The sequence below is a fragment of the Zosterops lateralis genome, assembly GCF_965231275.1.
Source record: "Zosterops lateralis genome assembly, chromosome: 29".
Taxonomy (NCBI): domain Eukaryota; kingdom Metazoa; phylum Chordata; class Aves; order Passeriformes; family Zosteropidae; genus Zosterops; species Zosterops lateralis.
The window spans coordinates 6,268,842-6,290,248 of NC_139789.1; the positions used below are offsets into that span (position 1 = coordinate 6,268,842).

The 21,407-nt window shown below is 52.9% G+C and overlaps 2 protein-coding genes across 2 annotated transcripts; one reads left to right on the forward strand and one right to left on the reverse strand.

Annotated features, from left to right (window-relative positions):
- Positions 1-603: 603 nt before the first annotated feature.
- UBXN6 (UBX domain protein 6) lies at positions 604-7,458 on the forward strand. Its single transcript, XM_083879768.1, has 13 exons — positions 604-641; positions 675-693; positions 742-840; positions 1,109-1,269; positions 1,555-1,619; positions 1,761-1,886; positions 2,123-2,220; positions 2,542-2,617; positions 2,703-2,787; positions 3,306-3,525; positions 4,484-4,614; positions 5,542-5,687; positions 6,253-7,458. Exons 3-13 carry the CDS (start codon positions 758-760, stop codon positions 6,391-6,393), a joined length of 1,332 nt encoding a protein of 443 aa, XP_083735894.1. The 5' UTR covers positions 604-641; positions 675-693; positions 742-757; the 3' UTR covers positions 6,394-7,458.
- On the reverse strand, positions 7,435-20,820 carry CHAF1A (chromatin assembly factor 1 subunit A; the record flags this gene model as incomplete). Its single annotated transcript, XM_083879767.1, has 14 exons — positions 7,435-7,715; positions 8,971-9,058; positions 12,061-12,536; positions 13,288-13,552; positions 13,757-13,846; positions 13,924-14,004; positions 14,161-14,329; positions 14,463-14,686; positions 15,029-15,097; positions 15,522-15,582; positions 16,038-16,279; positions 18,055-18,111; positions 19,786-20,588; positions 20,772-20,820. 14 exons carry the CDS (start codon positions 20,818-20,820, stop codon positions 7,636-7,638), a joined length of 2,754 nt encoding a protein of 917 aa, XP_083735893.1. The 3' UTR covers positions 7,435-7,635.
- Between the last annotated feature and the right edge of the window lie 587 nt (positions 20,821-21,407).

Below are 21,407 nucleotides of genomic sequence, written 5' to 3' on the forward strand. Positions count from 1 at the left end.
TTCCATGCTGCATCCCGACGGTGCCATATCCACTCTGTGCCACGTCCTGGCCTTGGTGTCTCCCAGCTGTGCCATATTCCAGGTCTGTGCCGTGTCCCGGCCGTGCTGTGTCCCAGCTCTGCCCCATCCCAGCAGTGTCAGGATGTTCTCCTCAGCCTCTCCTGTGCCACTGTAATGTCCGTGGAGGGCAGATCCGTGTCTCAGTCCATGATTCCCACACTTGATGGTGTGTCCAGCCTCCATCCAGGAGTTTGTGCCTCTCGGTGTCCCCGGGGTGTGTCCCTGTGCCGGTGTCACCGGTGGGGCCGCTCCCGGGGCTGTTCCCGGGGCTGTTCCCGGGGCCGTTCCCGGGGTATCCTGAGCTCCGGGGGGCTCCGCGGTGCCGCCGGTGGAACCGGGGCTTTGTGGGGGTCCCGCTCGGGGCTCCGGGGGTGCTGGTTTGGGGTCCGCGGGTGCCGCCAGCCCCCGGTGTTCCCGGTGATGGTCCCAGTGATTATCCCGGTGCCGATCCCGGTGCCGATCCCGGTATCCCCGCCCCCCCCCCGGGCCGGTCCCGCCCCGTTCCGGTGACGCCGCGGGCGGGCCGGAAACGCGGGGGGGGCGGCGGCGGCCCCGGTCCCGGCCCGGTGCTCCTGTCCCGGTGCTCCTGTCCCGGTGTTCCTGTCCTGTCCTGCTGCTCCTGTCCTGTCCCGGTGTTCCTATTCCGGTGTTCCTGTCCCGGTATTCCTGTCCCGGTGTTCCCGTTCCCGGCCCCGCCATGCGCAAGTTCTTCCAGGAGATCAAGGCCGACCTCAAGTTCAGGACGGCGGGGCCCGGCCAGAAGCTCTCGGAGCCTTCCCGGTACCGGGCCGGGCTGGGGGGGCTGGGGGACCCTCCGGTAACGGGCTGGGGGCCTGGGGGGACCCTCCGGTACCGGGCTGGGGGGTTGGGGGGGCTGGGGGACCCTCCGGTAACGGGCTGGGGGGCTGGGGGGACCCCCCGGTACCGGCACCGCCGGTAACGCCGCCCCAAAGGCTCCGCCGGCCGGTACCGGACCGGGACAGGAACCGGCACCGCCCGGGTGTCACCGCGGGAACCGGTGGTCACCAGGCCCCATGTCCCGTTCCAGGCCCCCCAGGGACAAGCCCAAGGCCGAGGCGGCCCCCAGGCCCCGCCAGGCCCCCACGGATGAGGCGCAGAGAGCGGCGGCCGCGGCGCTGGCCCGGCTGGAGGTGAAGCCCCGGGGAAAAACACCGAGCTCCTCCTCGCAGGAGGCCGTAAAGAGCCAGGGTAGGAGCGGGGCCGGCGGGTTGGGGCGGCTGTGCTGGGAATGGGGTCACCCGGCATGGAAATGGGGTCAGTGCACAGCCCCGGGCTGGGACACCGCACCTGGGCAGGTGTTTCCTTCCCCTGAGCTGGGACACCGCACCTGGGCAGGTGTTTGCTTCTCCCGGGCTGGGACACCGCACCTGGACAGGTGTGTTTCCTTCCCCTGGGCTGTCCCAAAAGCCTCTGGAATGCCCTGAGCCTCTGCTCCAGCTGTGGTTTGTTTGTTTGTTTGTCTGTTTGCTGTAGTGAGGAGGGAGCTGATGGCCGAGGCGGCTGCTGGAGAGAAGAGGCTCCCCATGGAGGAGGAGGAGGTGAGGGAGGTGCTGCCTTCCCCTGCTCAGCCCCTCTCGGGGGCTCTCCCTGTCCTGAGTGGCTCTGCTGGGGTGTTTATAAACAGGACCCCCCCAAATCCTCCCTGTGCTCAGTTTGGTGTCTGGTTTTGTCTCCTTCAGGAGCAGCAGGAGGAGGAAGGGGCGGCTGCTCCCTCTGTCTCGGGGGTTTATTTCACCTGCCCCTTGACTGGGGCTGTTGTGAGGAAAGACCAGAGGGAGAAGCAGCTCCGAGAGGCCATCCAGGCAGTGAGTGCTTCCCTTCAAACTCTTTATTTTCCTTTCTTTTCCTTCCCTTCCCTCCCCAAACTCCTTTTTTGTGCCCTGGGTCCCCTCCAGCAGTGACCTCGCCAACCCACCTGTAAAACCTTCCCCAGGATAATTTCACTTTACCTGTTAAATCATCTCCAGCAAACGGGGAACAGCTGGGCTGAGCTGGGCTCAGCTCCCCCCTGAGCAGCCCCTCTCCCTCTCCCTGTCCCCAGTATTTCTCCGTGGACCCAGTGGCTGCTTCCATCATGGAGATCCAGACCTTCAACAAGGACCGGGAGAAGGTCCGGGCGTGTGTGGAGACCATGGCCAAGTGAGTGCCCCTCATCCCCTCCCTTTCCTTGCTCTGCCTCTGGAAAAGTGTTTTTTTCATTTTTTGGAAGAAAACTGAACTCTTGAACCACCCAATTTGTCAGTTGATCTGGTGTCAGAATCCTGGAGGGGTTGGTCCCACTGATCCACGAGGTTTGGGAGCTGCTGGTTGTTTGGTTTGAGGCATTGATGTATTTTATTTTCATGGGTTTTTCAGCTTTTTTTTTCTCTGGGAGAAATACTGTGAGGTCTCTGTTTCCTCTCTGTTTCCTCTCTGACCTTGGAGTGCTTTGATCCAGGCACTGCTTTCCCCTTCCTGCAGGTACCTGGATAACATTTATCTCCACCCAGAGGAGGAGAAATACCGGAAAATCAAACTGCAGAACAAGGTGTTCCAGGTGAGCTCAGACTCCTGCAGCTGCTCAGCCCTGGGAAGCCTTTGCTTGGAGCAAACTCCACCTAAATTCTGTCCTTTTCTTCCAGGAAAGGATAAGCTGCTTGGAAGGGACCCACAAATTTTTCCAGGCTGTTGGGTTTGAGACAAAAACGCTGCCTGTTCCTGGACAAGGCAAGAACTCACAGTGTTAATGTGGAGTTTTGGGGGGCTTTGGGGGGCAGCTCTGCTTGCTGACAGCTCCACAGAGCTCATTACTATCAGGGATTGAAGGAGAGACAGGAAGGCTGATTTATGATCAGAATCTGATTTTACTCAGGTTTATCCAAGAACTTACACACCATTTCAGTAAGGTTAATAATTTCTACTACAACAATTAGGTTAAAAGATCATACAAACAACTCATACATTTTTCAACATCTTCATCGTAGGGGGTTGATCGATTCTTCTTCTGTGAGCAGGTTTTTAATCCCATCTTCTCATGAGCTCAAAGTTCTGTTTGTCCTCTCCAGGGCATCCCAGTCACCAGACTAGATGTGCTAATTAAGTCTGTCTCGTGAATCCCCACATGTTACTCCACGCCTGGGACAAAACCACCCTCTCTCTGACCCTCCTCATTCCTTGTCAAAGCCGTGACATTTCCCCAGAGATCTTTTCCAAGACCCTCACTCCCTTTATCCTCACCCCCACAGAGACCACGGAGGATTTCTACGTGCTGAAGGAGGAGATGCTGGGCAGGCTGGAGGAGCTGAAGGAGCACAAGGAGCAGCTGTTGGGCTCGGAGCCCCTGCGGGCGCAGCTGCACCGGCAGCTCACCGTGTTCCGGCCGTCGCCCGCGGCCGCGCGCTTCGAGCTGCCCCAAGACTTCTTCAGCCTCACCGCAGAGGAGCTGCGCAGGGAGCAGAGGCTCAGGTGGGTGTTGTGGTTTGAGAGCAAAATGAGTGAGAGGCTCCCAGTCAGAAATACGGTTTAATAAGGAGAAAGGTAAAAAGGTAAAATAAAATTAATGCGATAATGCAAAAGAGCACTGGCAGAGTCAGAACACAACCTGAGCAGGTGTGGTGGGATATTGGCAGTTGAAGGAGAGATGGGGAGACTGACTATGATTAAAATTTGATTTTACTCAAGTTTTTTAAGAACTTATATACTATTTTAGTGAGGTTAATGATTTCTATTACAATAATTAGGTTAAAAAAATATACAAGCAACTCATACATTTTTTAACATTTTTATTGTAAAGAGTTGATTAATTATTCTTCTTCTGTAAGCAAGTTTTTAATCTCATCTTCTCATAAGCTCAAAGTTCTATTTGTCCTCACCAAAGAACCATAGTCACCAAACCAAACATGCTAATTAAGTCTGTCTCACTCTGGTGAATCCCCACAGTGGGAGCAGCCCAGGTGAGGGGCTCTTCCTGAAGCAGTGATCCCACAGAAAGGTCTGGGAGCTCTGCTCCTCTGGGAATCCAGTGGCTCAGGGCTGCTTGTCCTGTCCCAAATCCCAGATTCTCTCCAGGTGGGAATGCTTGGCTCCTCCCCCTGGGCATTGGGAGCATCTCCCAATGGGATGAGGAGTCGTGCAGTGGCTCCTTGATGGCCCATTAAACAGAGAGAGCTCCTGGAGGGAGTTCCCTGTGAGTCCTGGGCAAGGCATTGATGGGCCATGAGCAGAAGAGCCCAAAGGAGGGGCCTGGGAAAACACTGCCCCACCTGGTTCCAACAGCTCATGGGGATGGGGATGGAATAAATACTGTGTGCACATCCTACACCACAACCAGGACAGTGAGGCTGCAGGGGCAGGGGAGGAGAGCCAGGAGCTCGTGGTTCTCCCCCAGGGACACACAGGGGTGTCTGTCTGTCTGTCCCCCCAGGACAGAGGCCGTGGAGAAGGCGGCGATGCTGAGGACCAGGGCCATGCGCGAGAAGGAGGAGCAGAGGGAGATGAGGAAATACAATTACACCCTGCTCCGGGTGCGTTTCCCCGATGGATACATCCTCCAAGGTGAGATGGGCTCCTGTCCTGTATAAATTCATCTCCTGCCCTTTCCTCCCGGGGGATTTAGCCAGCTCAGTTATTAAGAGGATTTGGAGGGAATTATACCAAGGACGAGGTGAGAGATCTCAGAAGAGGCTCTTTCCCCGGGACCTTTGTCCCAGGTGTTTATTCTTCGAATTTCCAGGGGGAAAAGAGGTAGAACAAAGGAAGTGGAGACAATTTATAACCTCCTGGTCAGGGAATAGATGGCTGGACCACAGCCCATGGGGTCAAAGAAGGAAGTGAGGGTCACTCTAAGTGGTAAGAGACTCCAGGGGGTAAAAAAGGGAGAAAAAAACATTCTCCAAGAGAATCACAACACTTTCCCTTCCTGGGGGCACCTCCAGAAGCTTCTGAGGAGGGGACTTGTCGTGGGAGTGGGTAACAGTGGAATAAACCACCCCAAAACCACAGTGGGGTAACGTTTGTCCATGAGCTCTTCCCATCTCCAAACCTTCCCCTGCTCAGGGCTGGGTTTTTAAGGCAGGAAGAATCTCAAGGCATCATTAATTAAAAGTCTGCTCTTCCCAGGCCTCTGGAAACAAGCTGGACTCATTAGATCAGTGTGTGACAGCAGCCAGCGTGAGGCTGCAGCCCGTGTGATGTCAGACTGTACAACAGCATTAAATGCTCTTCAAATTTTCCTGGTAGAACTCTGGAAAAATCATTTCAGGCTTTCCCAGCTCTTTGTCACAGGCTGGCAGGGGGTCCCAACAATTGAGTATTTTTCTTTGGGGATTGTGCTTTTATAGTTTTCAGTTAAATCAGGCTGGGCTGTGTGTCAGGGAAGTCGTTGATCAAGTCGGCATCAGCAGGTGAAGCCCCACGGAACCGACCACAAAAGGTTAGATTTTGGTAAATGCCAGACTCTCTCACCTTGTTTTCTCATGGCAGGGACTTTTTATGCCCGAGAATCAGTGTCTGTGCTCTACAACTTTGTGAGAGAAGCACTCAGAGATGACTGGCTGCCCTTTGAGCTCCTGGGACCTGGAGGTCTCAAACTGACTGATGAGAACTTGGCCTTCAATGAATGTGGGTTGGTGAGTGAAAAAAATATTGTTGGTACCTTCCAGAGCATCTTGAGGCTGTCAGAGTCTTCTGCTGCTCAGAGCTGGGGGAGTTTGAATCCTTTCAGAGCCCCAAGTTGTTCTCTGAGCCCTCATTTTAAGCACAAACAAAGCAGAAACTGCCTGGGAAGTGTGGAGGGAAGTGCAGAGTCCTCTGGGGCACAGAGCAGCTCCAGGGACTGGGAATGGGGGAATTGTGCAGTGATGGTGAGGGAGGGGATGAACAGAAACCCCAAAGCAGGAGCTGCTTGCAGAATCCACCCTTGTCCTGCTCAGTTTGAGCAGCCTGTGAATGTACACAGGGGGTTCTAAACTCCAGGGGTGCACAGAGCAGCAGCTGTGGCTGCCCCAAACCCTGTGACAGTCCCCAAGGCCAGGATGGAACACCCTGGGGACAGCAGGGAGGTGTCCCTGCCCCAGGCAGGGGTGGGACTGGAGGGGCTGTAGGATTACTGGGGTGGCCTGGGGTGGGCTGCAGGATTCCTGGTGTGTCACACCCTCCCCTGGCCGTGCTCAGAGCCCTCCCTGTCGTGCCCAGGTGCCCTCGGCCCTGCTCAGCCTGGCCTGGGACGCCGCGGTCATGGCCGATGTGGAGGCAGCAGCAGCAGCAGAGCAGGAACAGGATCAGCACTGCCACCTCAAGCCCGAGCTGCTGGACGGTGCCAGGACTCTCTCCTGAAATAAATAGCCCTTCTCCAGTGCTGCTGGCTTTGTTAGACTTGTCCCTCCTTCCCCCGAGGCTGGTGGAGCTGCTGGGCTCAGAGGTGCTGCTGGTGGAGCTCTGCAGAGGGGCCGGGAGCTCCTGTCACCTCTCCCAGGGGTGGCCTGTCCCCAGGGACACTGAGCTGCTCCCAGGGGCTCTGGACACCAAACTGGAGCAGGGACTGGCTGCCTGAGGTGTTCTTGAGGAGGTGGTGGAGCAGGGAGTGGGGGCTGGTGCCTGGGCTGGGTTTGGAGCTCGGCTTCCCCTCCTGCCTCTGTGCACTGTGACTCCCATTGGAGAGAAGCTCTTTGGATAAAGTTACAACACTACTTAGTCTGATTAAATGGAATTATTTAAAGAAGACTCTGTTCTGAGCCTGGCTGTTTGAGCTGCACTGTTGTTTGTAGGTGTGAGATGCCAAACCAGTCTGGCACTGGGTGTTACTGGGGCAGCATCCCCCCCTTTGTCCCCTCACAGCCCAGAGAGTGACAGCAGGACCTGCTGCTGCTGCTCAGGAGGAGAATAAACCCCCAGTCACAGACAATCTTGTAAAGAACTAATTCATGTAAAGCTGAAAGCCCCAGCAGGTTTGTTCTGTGTCTCACCAAAGCTCAGTCCTTTAATACCTCAAAGTTTTCCTTGGGACAGAGCCCAGCTCTGATGGAGACAAGAGACTGAGAATCTACCCCTGACCTGTCCCAAAATAAGAGAAATGATGCATTTTACCTTTTTTCCAAAGGTAAAGCCCCTGCTGCTGTTCTCTGGAGCAAGTAAGACCACAAACAGGATGGTACAAGAGCATAAATTCATATATAATTGTACATCATTTTATACCCAAGGCCACGCTGTACAACATTATCAACAGTCATTCCCCAGTGGCATCACAAAAAGCTTATTCCAAAAAGCCCTCAGCTGCTTTTAGAGATAACTTAAGATACCTTCCATTACAAAGAAGTATCAAAATTTCAATAATGCTTTATTTAAGGACAGATTAATATGCAGTATTTATTAAAAAAAAAAAAAAAAAAAAAAAGCTAAAAAGCTAAAACTAAAAATTTAAGCTTCCATCTGGTCTGAAGCAGAACAAAGTGCTGTCTTCTCTTTACAAGAAATGTGGAATACTTTCAAGTATCTTGGTCAAAGATACACAAGGTTTTAAAAAAAAATGTCTAGCTCGTTCTACATACATACAGAGGAGTTAGTAGGCATTTAAAAGTCTCAATTTGGATTAGATGGGCTGACCCTGCTGCTGTCCTGGTGAGAAGCTCTTGTGCCACTGGATTCTGAAGCTGTAGAACCTGCAGAGGAGAGAATGTGTTGGGTTTGTTTTGGTTTGTTTTTGGTTTTTTTAAATAAATATTCTCATTAATCCAGTAGAATTTGAGTACTTTATGTTTGATCTGTCTTAGCTTCCTGCATATCTGTTGTGAGTCTCCTTTTCAACACTATTTAAAAACTGTTTTTTTAACACTGGCTTCATATTTAATATCACCAATCCATAATATTAATAATAATAATAAAAAAATCACTTCAACCATAAAAAGGATTTCCATAATCTTTTCAGTGCTTTGGAGTCAGGCAGAGGCAAACAAATAGAGCTGCCTGTGCTGTCAGCAGAGCCTGAGGGAGGGAAAGCTGCTCAGTGCCACCCTCAGAACAAGAGGTGACAAAACCCCAGGCGAGGTTTTCATCCCAGAGCCTGGTAATAATAACCAAAAGAAGCTTATTAAGATTAAAGCCAGGCTTCTTGTCAAAGCAGCCCAAACTGCCTGTTTTGGGAGCTGAGAGAGCCCAGATAATGCCTGGGATGGGTCAAACACTCACAGGATTTCAAACACTCACAGGGTGGGAGAGCTCCATTGTCAGCAGGGAAAAAAAAAAACAAAACAAACCCAGAGCTCTGGAGAGCACAGCAGCGTGCCTGGAGTCAGTGTGAGCACCTCCAAAAGCTCACTGATCTGTGTGAGCACCTCCAAAAGCTCCTGGAGATGAAAGGAGCTGCTCCATGTCCTCGTCCCCAGCCTGGGAGGAGATGCTGCAGCAGAGGGGCTTTGAAGGCCTTTGCCAGGGAATAACTGGGACACAAAAACTGCTCAGGTCGTGGAGAAAAGCAGCAAAGCTGCTCCCTGATGTTGTTGTTTCCTTCAGACAATTTGTAGCTTTTGAGGTGGCACCAGAGGGGTGAGGACCCCAGACCTTGCCAGGCCTGGGAGGGCTCTGCATGCAAATGGAGCAGAAATATTTCCAATATTTCCAATATTTCTCCTTCATGTTCATTTCTGCTCTCAAAAACAACCAGGTAACGCTGGCTCCTCACGAGGGCTCCGTGCCACTGAGGCAATGGGAGGGAAAAGGAGGGTAGAAAAGCCAAGAGCAGCTTAGAAAAGGCCATAAATAGCAAAGAATCATCTTTGAAAAAAAGGTTAAAAAAGCAGGAGTGCCTAGAACAAAATCTGTAGAAAGAAAAGCTGAAAGGACGGTGAAAAAAGGGGCAGAAAGACCCCAAGTTCAGCTCCCACAGAACCAGAGCCTGGCCCCCATTTCCCTGCCCACCTTTTCCTGGCTGTACATCCACAATCATGCAGTCGTCGTCCTCCTCATCTTCCTCAGTGTCTGCCTGGAACCCGTCCATGTCTGCGGCCTGGGGGAGAGCACGGGGTGAGCCAGGACAGCCTGACACCTGGAGGGCAGGAAAAGCTGCAGTTCCCGGCCCCCTGAGCCACTGGGGGTGACAAAAGTCCTGATCTGCAGTGGCACAAGTGGCACAGACAGTGGGAACCAGGCCAGGCTCCTGCTCCAGGATCCTCCCCTGTTACGCAACGAGCAGAGCAGCCCCCACAGCTCAGCCTGCAGGGGATCTGACACTCCTGCTGGGCTGCTGGAAGGGAAATCTCTCTCCCCGATTGCCATAATGCTAACTAAGCCTTCTGATGATGGTTTACACACCTTCCTGCAAAGTCTCTCAAAACAATCCATATTGTTTTCATTCCTCTCGGTGATGGACTTTGGTATTGCCCACTGGGGTCAGAGAGGTGTTCCCCTCATTGACCAATCCTTGACCAAATCCCAAATAAACCCTAAATCATAACAAACTGTCTTCTTTTCCCTGCTTCTACCTGAGGGGTGAGTGTGGTTCTTTTCGTGTCCCTGACTGTGACACTCCCCCCTCTCTGTTTGTTATTTTTATGGGGTCACGGGCTCACAAAGCTCAGCGAGTCCCAACTGCTCCCCAGCCCTGCCAAGGCCACCAGTGACCACGTCCCCAAGTGTCACATCCCCATCCTGCAGGGGAGGGGACTCCAGCAGAGCCCTGGGGAGCCCTTTGGGTGCAGGAATGTTCCCTAAATCTCCAACCTAAACCCCCTCTGGTGCAGCCTGAGGCTGTTCCCTCTTGTCCTGCTGTTCCCTGGGAGAGGAGCTGTCCCCTCCTGTCAGGGGGTTGTGCAGAGCCACAAGGTCCCTCCTGAGCCCCCTTTTCTCCTCCTGAACCCCCTTTCCTCCTCCTGAGCCCCTCTGGGTGTTCTCTTCTTTCTGAAGATGGAGAATTTTCTGTTGCTTGTCAAGTCTGGGCCTCGTTCTCTCCCGACTCCTCCTGGTCTTTGAGGATCAAACCAGGTTTTATTCAGGGAGTGCTGGCAGTTCTCCCCTCACTGCCCAGGTTTTTCCTGCCATGGCAAAAGCCCAAATTTCCCTGTTTTGAGTGGAGAACACGGAACCCAAGGGGTGACACAAACTGGACCTGCCCAGCTTTGAGGGTCTGTTGAGGTTTTATTTTTCCCTTTCAGCTGGAACTGGAATAAAACCCCTGATTTCCCCTGCCCATCCCCTAAAAACTCTTCCAAGCCAAGAAAATTTTCAATTCCCATCTCTCAATAAAGTCCCAGCTCTCAGATCAAACCCCTCCCACACGTGGGCAGGTGCTGCCCACTCCAGCACAGCACTTTTCCTCTCCACAGCTTATGCAAGAGCACCTTCACTCACACAAACCCTGCTGTGTGTGAGCTCCCCCAGCAGAGGAAATCGTGCCAGAGGGGTGGGAATGTGGCAGCTCTGCCCCCCCAGCCTGGCTCCACACCTTGGGTGGGACCTTAAAACCTGAGCTGGGGCTGATTGAGACATGGGGAACGAAAAAGATTTCTCGGGGCTGTGACACCTCTGCTCCCTCCCCTGCACAGCTCTGACAGAGGCTTTGAAGCATTCAGGCTGCTGATGTAATTCTCCTAAAAAGCCTTTGTTTTGCTATTTCTGCTCCCTTATAAGCTGAATTTCCAGTGGGTGCCAAGCAGAGACTTTTTATCTCTGCCTTTATTTAGTGTACAAGAAAAAAAAAAAAAAACCCCAAGCAGATGGAGTTTGGGGGCTGAACAGCTTCTCTCACAAGTCTCTGATCTCTATCAATACCTGAATGCTGAGCTTTTTTTTTTTTTTTTTTCAGTAGAAAAGCCAAAAAAGCCAAGAATAAATTGGGAAGGCAAAGCATAAAAAGCATCAAAAAGCCTCATCTGTGGTCCATGGGAGGGGGGTGGAATGAGATGAGCTTTGAGGTCCCTCCCAACCCAAACCGTCCTGGGGCTCTTTCCCAACCTGGAGCACGGGGAAGGAGGAATAAATCCCCTGGCAGGGATTTCAAACCCTGCCCTGCCCTGGGATTGGAGGCAAAAGGGTGATAACCCTGAATTCCAGCAGCTAAAACCTCAACAGAGCATCCCCCAGGCTTTGTGGGGACCCAACTGTGCAAACAGGGAGAGAGATTTGGACAAGGGATGGAGGGACAGGACACAGGGAATGGCTCCCCACTGCCAGGGGTGGGGCTGGGTGGGATTTTGGGAAGGAGTTCTGCCCTGTGAGGCTGGGGAGGGTCTGGTAAGGAATTCCCAGAGCAGCTGTGGCTGCCCCTGGATCCCTGGCAGTGCCCAAGGCCAGGTTGGAGCAGCCTGGGACAGTGGGAGGTGTCCCTGCCATGGCAGGGGTGGCCCTGGAGGGGATTTAAGGTTCCCTTCCAAGCCAAACCACTCTGGAATTCCATGATTCCATTTTTCAGCCATGATGAGGCTCCAGCCCTACCTGTGGTCGCCCTGAAAAGCAGAAGCAACAACAGGAAAACCACAACACAACTCCCAAAGCAGCAACCACTGCAACTCCACCTCCTCTTGTCCCTATGAATGATTGTATTTTTAAACCAGCCCTTGAAATCCAGCTTTATGTGTGTCAGGATGAGCTGGAGCCTTTACAAACTGCCCTGGGCTGAGTTGCAGCACTTGGGAACCACATTTAATCCCTTCACATGCAACTGCTGTAAGTCATCAGCTCGGGCTGTACATCTGGCAGCCACAGGCACACATAAAACCTGCACACAAATTGCACACAGCTGTAAAACCCGGGCCAGGCAGACTCTCCAACTATTCACAGCTTGGCTGCAATCACTGCCAAACAGCAGAGAATGGAAGAACAGCAGGAGAGCAACGTTTCCAACGGAACAGAGAAGTCCAAGCTGCAGACACACATAAAAGAAATCCATCTCTTTTAGTCCCATCATTTCACTCCTTTCCCTATAAAAAAATGTTTTTTCTGGTGCAGGACAGTGGATAACAGGCTGAGCTGAGGGAACGCCCCAGGGGTACAAACGCCCCTCCAGCGACTCACCTGCTCGGCATCCCTGGGCCTCTTCATGAACTTGGTGATGGACATGCTTGTCGTGGCCTTCCTCTTGGCTGCTGGGGGGGCAGGCTGGGGGACAGGCAGGCCTGTCCCTGTCCCTGTCCCCTCCTCCCTGCCCGTGCAGGGCACCTGGGTGACGTAGCTCCACTGGCAGGGCACGGGCAGCCGCTCGTGGCCGAAGCTGCGCAGCACCTCGGCGTGCACGTACCAGCACATCCTGAACTCGGGCCTCTTCTCGTACACAGAGCTCTCTGAGATGATCCTCTTGAGCCTGGCCTTGGAGGGGACCCCGCTGTCCTCCCCAGGAGGAGGAAGGGGGTGCTGTGACTGAGGGGGGCTCCTGTCGCTGCCCTCGGTGACGTCGCTGAAGCGGCCGCGGCGGCAGCACTCCTGGAACTCCTGGATGATCACCTTGCTGCCGTGCACGTTGCCGTGCAGCAGGGGCAGCAGGTGGGCCAGGACTGAAGGGGGAAAAAGGGGGAACAGCGTGGTCAAAATGTTGGGAAAGTCAAAATAAATAATCATAAATTATAGGGGATGTAAATCAGCAACGGTCGCTCCGGAGCGGGGTTGATTTTTTTGGGAAAGGCAACATATATGGTCATAAATTATGGGGGAAAAAACCCAGCAGGATTGATTTTAGAGCTGGGGCTGCCCCATCCCTGAAAAGCTCCAAGGGCAGGTGGGATGGGGCTGGCAGCAAGTGCAAGGTGTCCCCTGCTCATGGCAGGAACTGGATGATCTTTAAGGTCCCTCCCCAGCCCAAACCACTCTGGGAGTCCACGATTGTAACAGCAGCTAAATTTGATGTAGAAAACTCACCCTCAATGATAACAACACCCTGGAGTGAAATCCTCAGCCCCTGTTTGGCCTTCATGTGAGTTATTCATGTCCTTGTGTTTATCAGGTCCAGGAAAAGGAACCCAACACAGAAACCAAACCCTTTTTCCCGCAAACATAAACAGGTTCAAACCCATCCTCAATCTGAGCTTGCCCAAGTCTGGTTGGCTTTATTTCCTAGATTGCCCAGAGCGAGACTCTTTGGAGAGGCAACTGTCAGAAAACTCCTTTCCAAGAGCTCTCAGAGATTCCTTGGATTCCAGACTTGTCACACACAGGTCATTCTGAATTCAACACTCAATAATCCCCCTTACTCCGTTCCAAACCAGAGCACAACAGTGTGGAAACACTGTTCAGCCCTTCAGGTCTTACTTTGCTGATCTTTTGCTCTTTTTTTGCTACATTTCTGTGTCTGCTGCTCTTCCTCTGGCACGGGTGGCTCCAGGACACAGGCTGTGAACTGCTGCAGCACCTTCAGGTCTGTGTTGGTGCTGCTGTCCTTTGCTGCTGCCCTTTCCCAGACACAGCCAATCTTCACGGGCTGGAGGACGTGGAACCTCTTGCCCTTGGCTATCAGCTCATCCCACTCCTTTGCTTTCAGCTTCTGACGAACCTTCTGGTTCTCTGGGTCACACTCCTGCAGCCACGGGAGACAAAGGAGTTACACCCATGCCAGGGGAAAAATAAAATCAACAAAAAAGAGCTTTTTAAATTCAGCTTTGCCTGGTGTTCCCTGAGCCACACAGGGCTCCTGGAGCGTGAGGGAGCTCAGCCTTGCCAATATTGACATTAACAGTTCACTGCAAAGAAATGGAAGTTCAGGAACACACAGCTGCCTTACCTCTGTCACACCTTCATCTTCAGATAGGTACCCATGGGGTACAAAAAACCCATCGTCCTCGTCCTCATCCTCTCCCTCCTCCTCGTCATCCTGCAAGGAAATGGATCAGAATTTACACTGCCAAGTGCAAGTGGGGCCTGATTTTTGCAGTAGTGCAGGACCCTCACCTCTTCACTATGGGAGAGGCTTTCCCCTGGCTCCTCCTCTTCCCACTCTTCATCACTGTCCACTTCATAGTCCAGCAGCTTCTGCAAGAAATGCCAACATTTCTGTCCATCACTGCACCAAACACAGCCTGGGGTTTCCAAACTGAGGGGAACAAAATGGCTCAGAAATCCCAGAGAACTTGGCCAAACACATTCACTCCAAAGAGGGGGAAGAATGCAGCAGGCTGAGGTGCTTACAGTGTCCTTGGACCACGGATTCCTGGCCCGGATCAGGGGGGTTCTCTTGTTCCAGGTGCCCCAGTAGGCAGGGCGGTGGTTCTCGCTGAACTGCAGCAGCTTCATCCGGCCAAACTTCTCCCTCTCGGGGACAGCATCACTCTGGCAGGTGTCCACCACCACCACGTCACTGGAACACGGGGGAAAGGGGGTTCAGGGCACAGAGAACATCTCCAGGGCCAATTCCTTCCTCCCCAGGACCAATTCCCACCTCTGCAGCTCATTTTATAAAACCAGAAGCAAAGCAAACCCCCCAGACTGACCTGTTCACGCTGTCACTGCTGTCATTGACCAAGGTGGGCCCTGTTTTTCGTGGTTTACGATGTTTTAGTTCCCTCAGGAAAGAAAGTTCAGTGTTCTGGGCGTGCAGGAGCTTATCCAGCTGCTCTAGGTAGTCTGGGTCCAGGGCAACACGGCTGAGGGGGGCTAAGACCATGTTCTCCTTGATTTCAAAAGGAGCAAACTTCCCACAGGAGCCAGCAAGGGTCTGAAACATCAATGTCAGGGTTTGGACAGTGAGAATTGAGGCACCAACCACGTGTAAGAGAAACCTGGTGCTGAGGTGGAGATTGAGGTTAAGTGAAGATTTAGGTCAAGCCCTTCCTGTGCAAGACTCCAGCAGATCTCCCAGGCAAGGCAGAGCTGAGATTGACCAAACCAACCACAAATGTCTCCTGTAGGCTCTGCTCGGGGCTCTTAAAATGCTTTACACTTCTGAGAGCAGGAAATTAAGGAAAAAAAACCAATGTTTTGACCACTTAAGAAGCAGCTGAGGAAGAAATGAGGGTGAGAGACCAACACACACAGAGGCACAGTAAGCCCCTCTCACCTTGGGGGCTTGTGGAGTCTTTGGTTTCTGGAAGAACCTGGTGATCTCTGCTTTCTGTGCATTGATGCGCTGAAACGACAACCCAAAAGCAAATCATCACCACAGAGAACCAGGACAAAGCTCTGGGACTCCAGGTGAGCTCATGCATGACTCAACCTCAGGCACAAAGCAAAGTTCAGGCAGTCACCAGCTCCTGTGACTCAACAAAAACACTCATTGTCACTCCCTGGCACGGGCAGGGTTCCAGTGTCACTGCCAGGGCAGGGTTCACTTGTGGGCACCCACAAACACACACAAAAAACCACTTGAGAGGGGTAAAAGCAAAGGAACCAACAGGTGTGAAGGGAAAAATGTGGATAGAGCAGCCCCAGCAGGTGAGGGAGGGGACAGGCTCCATCCCAAAGGGACCTGCTCCATCCCAGCTGGCACCAGCAGCACCATCTCAGTCCCAGAAAGAATTTAGAGACAAGCCAGAGAAAGCGGTTTTTTTTACCTTTTCCTCTTCCTTTAACCGTTTCTCCTCCTCTTTCTTTCTCTTCTCCTCGAGTTTTGCCCTTGAAAACAAGGAGTGTGTGAATTGTCACCCACCAGGAGGGGTTTATTTTTAATTTGCACTGAGGGAGAGGTGGGAAACCCCAGCCCCAGACCCCACCAGAGGATCATCTGTCAATCCAGCCAAAAACCGCACTTGGTTAAGCGTAGAGAAGGCTTTGTTCATTCCTTCTAGAGCAAATATTGACCCATTTTAGCCACAAAGTTAATAGGCTGCCTCAAATTTCCCTCTGCACCAGGAGACTGGAGGGATTACCAAAGCCACAGGTGACTTGCTCAGCAAACAGGGCCAGCACAGGGGAGGCAGGGCAGGAGGGGAAGCTCAGAGCAGCACAAGGCACTGCTGGGATGGGGACACAGAGTCCCTCCAGCACCTCAGAGCCACCCCAGGCCCTGCTGGAGCCTCTGGGAGGGCCAGGGCAGGGATGGAAGGAGCACAGGGACCCCCAGCACTCACTCCAGAGCCTCCTGCCTCTCCTTGCGCTTCTCCTCCTTCACCCGCAGCTTCTCCGCTTTCTCCTTCTCTTCCTTCTCCTTCTTTTCCCTCCTTTCCCTCTCCTTCAGCTCTTTCTCTTCCTCTTTCCTCTTCTTGGCCTCCTCCTTGGCTCGTTCTTTCGCAGCTTTTGCCTCTTCCTTCAGCCTCCCCTTCTCCTCCCTCTCTGCCTGCAGCTTCTGGAGTTTGTCGGCGCGTTCCTGGTCCTGGGACACAGAGGGGACACCTCAGGGAGCTGCTGCTCCTCTCTGGAGCCAAACCCCTGAGCAAAACCCCCACAGAGGGAACTAACCCACCCCCTGCTTGACCTGCAGCGCCACAAAAGTTCCTGCAAAGGGGGGGACCTTTATCTTTTTCCCAGGAAAGCAGGTGGGAGCTCCCTGGTGCCAGCTGAGCTTCCTCGTGCTGCCTTTTCTCTGAAAGCTTTAATTATTCCTTTTTCTTAACAAAAAAAAGGTGTTTTTATTCCTCAGAGGAGGCTTTGTGTTGAGTCATCTTCGTTACCACTGTGGCATTGTGGAAAATTAGATGGGAAATAGAAAATCGTAATTGTTCCCTTATTTAACAGGAGATTTCAGATTCTTTATAAAATATTTTCTCCTGAGCTGAGCTCTCGTGCTGTGGTGTCACCACAAGGCCACAGTGGTGTCACTGCCACGAGTGAATTGGAGCTGATTTGACATCTTAAACCCCACAAGGGTTTTCTGGTGGTTTCCACCACCACAGAAATCAGATTTTGATGCTCCTCATCCCTCCCAAGCTGGGCTAGTCCATGATCTCAGGGAATAATAATAAAAGTCCAAACTGTGGAGATTATCCCCCTTGTTCTCTTCCACTTTGGACCATCAGACACCCCCAGTGCCCTGAGCTTGTTCAAGGGGTGCTTTGGGAACAATGAGGGGAAGATTTTATTGGAAGTGTTGCCTTTTCATGTTGTTTCCTCCCCAAAACAAACTGCAATTCCCACCGTGGCACTGCTGACACAAAAGAGAAAAAAAAAAGTCAAATTAAAGAGGAAAAGCTTTCCTGTGATGTCACCAGGAGAAGGAGGATCTTTGCCTCTTTCCCAGACACTCCCAACTCCTCCCTGGCTATTTTCAGTTTTCTTTTATTGATTTTTTTTTCACATCTCCCCTCATTGACATCGAGGCTTTTTCCTGAGAGGTGCCACAACACAAAATAACTGCAGAAAGGCACCAAAACAGCCAAATGGTGCCAATGGCAGGGAAACAACACTGTCAGCCTGAGTCATGGAATGTGCTGGGGGAGCTGGTGTGAAGCTGACAGCTCCCCACTGGTGGGTCTAGTTCATCCCCCAGCATCGTTTTTAGCCTCCATTCTCCTCCCAGCCCTGCTATTTTTAACACAGATATAGAAAAGGGGAAGAAAAACAACAGATTGGGATTCTATATGGGGCACTGGGGAAAAAAACCAAGGAGTTTTACTTACATAAAACACACAAGTTTATAAACAAAGCCATTGAGAGAGATGCAGAATTGCTGAGCACAAACCTCTCCCCAGGGGGCAGATAAAACAGCCCCAAAAATCCCATTTTGCAAAGCCCAGTGACCCCTCACAGCCTCCTCCAAATCCAGCATTTTGTGACTGGCAGCAGAATTAGGAGAGTTTTCCTGAGGAGCTGCAGCAGAGCAAACAGAACCTGGAGCTTGAGCATTCCCAGTGGTGGCATCCAGTGGTGACATCCTCAGGGATGATGCCACAGTGGATTAATAAAAACAGAACCAACATTTCTGGGGCTTAAACCTCTCCAATCTCTTCCCAAAGAGCCCCAAATGCAGCCACAGCTCTGTTCAGGAGCTTTGGAAAGAGCCAAGCACTTTAATTGCTGCATTAAAGGTTCTTCCACACTCCTCAGGGTGAGGAAAAAAGGCAAAAGATTTGTTCCAGCTGGGCTGGGAGAAAAGGAAAGACTTTCTGGCTGCTCAGGGGAGGTTTGGGTGTCAGGGAAATAATGCCTTACTCTTTGCAATCTCAGCTTCTCCTTCTCTGCGGAACTTCTGTGGAATTTCTGAGGTACCTGGAATGAAAAAATGCAAGTTTTAGAGGAGATCCTGGTGCTCCTTTTCCAGCCTGAATGACACAAAATTGTGATGCAGACGCAGACACTCCAAATTCCCCCAGAGGAGGGAATGGGGACACAGCTCAGGCATCTCCAGCCTCCCCATTTCCATCCCAGGGCACCTTTAGCCATTAAAACCTCACCCTGGACAAACCCCTCTGGTCCCCTCAGCCCCAGGGGATCATTTTGGGAATATCCCAGTGAAGCTGCTCTGAACCACAGGGAACATTTCAATATGCCAAAGTCACTTCCTTCCAGCTAAACTTGGGTTTATTTGGTTTTTTGGGGGGTTTTTTTTGGGTTTTTTTGGGTTTTTTTCTGTGATATTTAGCTGTAACTTTATGAATATAAGGATGGTTTTGCACATCTGAACACTGTTTCTTCTTGTCACCACAGTGCACTTGGTCTTCCCCCAGTAACAGCTCTCTGACCCTAAATTCCAAACAGGGCACACTTCTAATTCATATTTTATTTCTAGGAGGAAGAAAAAGGCGTTTTATGCTTAAGATCATTGTCCATAGGCTGGTTAAAGGCCTAATTTATCAATATTTCAGCACGTTGTGACTTTATTTACTGGATCCCTCCTGCTGCCATTCACAGCATCACATTCAAATTGTGATTAACAGGCTAACACAGCCCAACTGCTTTATTTTCTATATTTATCTGCTACAAAAAACCCCAATTCTGTCAAGTTGAGTCAAGCTCCTCAGAGCTGTTTCCTCCCAGGAAAAACAAACCTGCCAGGCCTCCCGGCTTGGGCTGCAGACCCTCATTTTTGGAGAGCAAAACCCAGGAGCAAACCCAGCCCCAGTGGCAGCACTGGGTTACACCAGGAGGGATTTCTGTTGTTCTGCTGCACTGGGAAATATTTCATGCCTGCCTGAGTGTGTCTGTTTGCTTTAGAGATGGAAGAACTGTGAGTTTTCACACAGGGGGGATTGATGGTTTGAGTTGATAAACACGACAAGAGGGCTGGGAGAACCTTCCCCGGGGTGTTTCAGCTCCTGCTGCTGCCCTTGGAGGCTTCTCTGTCAAAACTGCCCCAAAAATCAGAGTGTTTGGGGGTCTCCTGCTGAAGCAGAGCTGCCAAACTGAAACAGGTGACCAAAAACCCCCTAATCCAGAGCTTTTTTACGGAATTCCAGAATGATTTGGGTTGGGAGGGACCTTAAAGCCCACCCAGTGCCACCCCTGCCATGGCAGGGACACCCTCCAGTGTCTCCAGGGTGCTCCAAGCCCCACCAGCCTGGCCTGGGGCACTGCCAGGGATGAGGCAGCCACAGCTGCTCTGTGCCAGAGCTTCTCCATGGCAGCTGCAGAAATTCTGGGCTGGAAAAGCTCAGCACTGGGGGAATATTCTCACAGCAGCTTCCAGGGGAGATGAGCAGAGCTTGGGAAACAGCACCCAAAGCACAGAACTGCTCTTGGAAGCTGTGAGCAAAACACCAAGTGGGAATTTCATTAAACAGATGTAAATACAGCAGCAGGGAGGATAAAACCCTCTAACTGTCGGATTTAAAGATCCCAAAGACCGACAACAGAGTGTTTAACCAGCACCACCTTTCCCACAAGCCCAGGGCCCCCAAGGTGACACCATAGCACCTCCTGCGCCCCAGAACAGAGCAGACCCACCTTCCTGGCAGGTGTGGAGGCAGCCAAGGGGCTGCTGCTGCTCCTCTTGGGCTGTGCCACCAGCAGCACCTCGGGTGAGGAGCCAGAGCTCAGCGAGGAATGGCTCAGTCCAGAGTCCCCCTCGTGGGACGACTCCAGGGCCTCGTTCCCTGATGTGGCACTGCTGTCCAGAGAGGCCACCTGGGGGGATTTCAGGCTCATGATGTCCTCCAGCAGCACCACGGGCACTTTCCCCTCAAAGAGCAAATCCTTCAGTTCGCCCTGGCTGCCCTTCCTGCCCGCCACGTCCTTGCAGGGTGTGAGCCCCGGGTGTGGCTGGATCCCAGCCCCTGAATCCTCCTCTGCCTGGGCTGCAGCAGCTGCAGGGGAGCCCTCAGCCTCCCCAGAGTTTCCTGCTGGGCTGCCCTGCCGGGAGTTGAGGCAGCTCAGCTCTTTTCCTGTGGTGCAGTCGGTGGCAGCAGCTCTGGGACCTGCATCCCCCAGCTCTGTGCTGTCCTCCAGTCTGTGGCCAGAGCCCTTGGGGAGGTCAGGAAGGTCCCCAGGGTCACTCGTGTCACCCCCTGGGTTTTTCTGGATAAAATGGTCCAAGGGGCCTTTCCCGTTCACAAGTTTTGGAGTTAAATTCCCGTCTGAGCCCAGCTGGCAGTCGTTCTCCACGTTGTCCAGGGAGGCACCAGAGGTGTCCAGGGAGGGATCTTTGCTTGGAATAAAAGCACCTGGGGAGCTCTTGGCTTTTTTGACCTCTGGATCCACGTCGAGTTTCTCCCTTGGCACAGGATTGAGGCGCTTGAAGGGCAGCCGAGCTGCAACAGCAACACCAGGTTACTCAGAGACAGGAAACATCAGAGGGTTTTATTCATTTTTGAAGCATTAAGACTGAGATGAGCCACTTAAGAGATGGTTTAATCACAGCCAAGCCAATGTATTTCACAATATGAGGCGTGAAACGTTGTGAAAACTGTGCAGGATGAGAGACAGGGCCTTACCTTGGACAAGCTTCCGTGGGGGAACAGCAGCTTTGTCTCTGCACTCCATGGCTATGGGAGAAAACAACAGATCAACACTCAGGACTGTTCCCAAGGAGCTGCTGCTGCCCTGGGAGGGCTGAGGCAGAGCCCAGGGCTGGGGAGGGAGGACAAAGGGGTCCCACTGTCACCCCCAAGGCAAAGGAACCCCGGACCCCCCGGGTCCCACAGCCAGTGTCCCCCCGGCTGGGCAGAGCAGGGATGTCCCCAGGAGCGCGGGTTTGCACCAGAGAGACGCGAGGAGGCAATTCCCCGCTGTGAGGGCGGGCAGGGCCTGGCTCGGGGTGCCCCGAGCAGCCCCGGGACCCCCGGCAGGGCTGGAGCAGCCCGGGGCAGTGGAAGGTGCCGCTGCCAGGGCACAGGGTGCGCTTTCACATCCCTCCCCACCCAAACCGCTCTGTAACTCCACCACTGAACCTGCAGGGCGGGCCCGGGCCCATCCCCGGGGCGCGGCGGCGGCTCTGGCGCCTCCTTTGTTACCCGGGGCAGGCCCCGCGCACCCCGCGGCCCAACCGCCGCCGGAAACACCGCGCGCCCCGGCCGTACCGCACCCCCCGCAGCTCGGCCCTACCTGTCCCTGTCCCGGCGAGGCTGGCG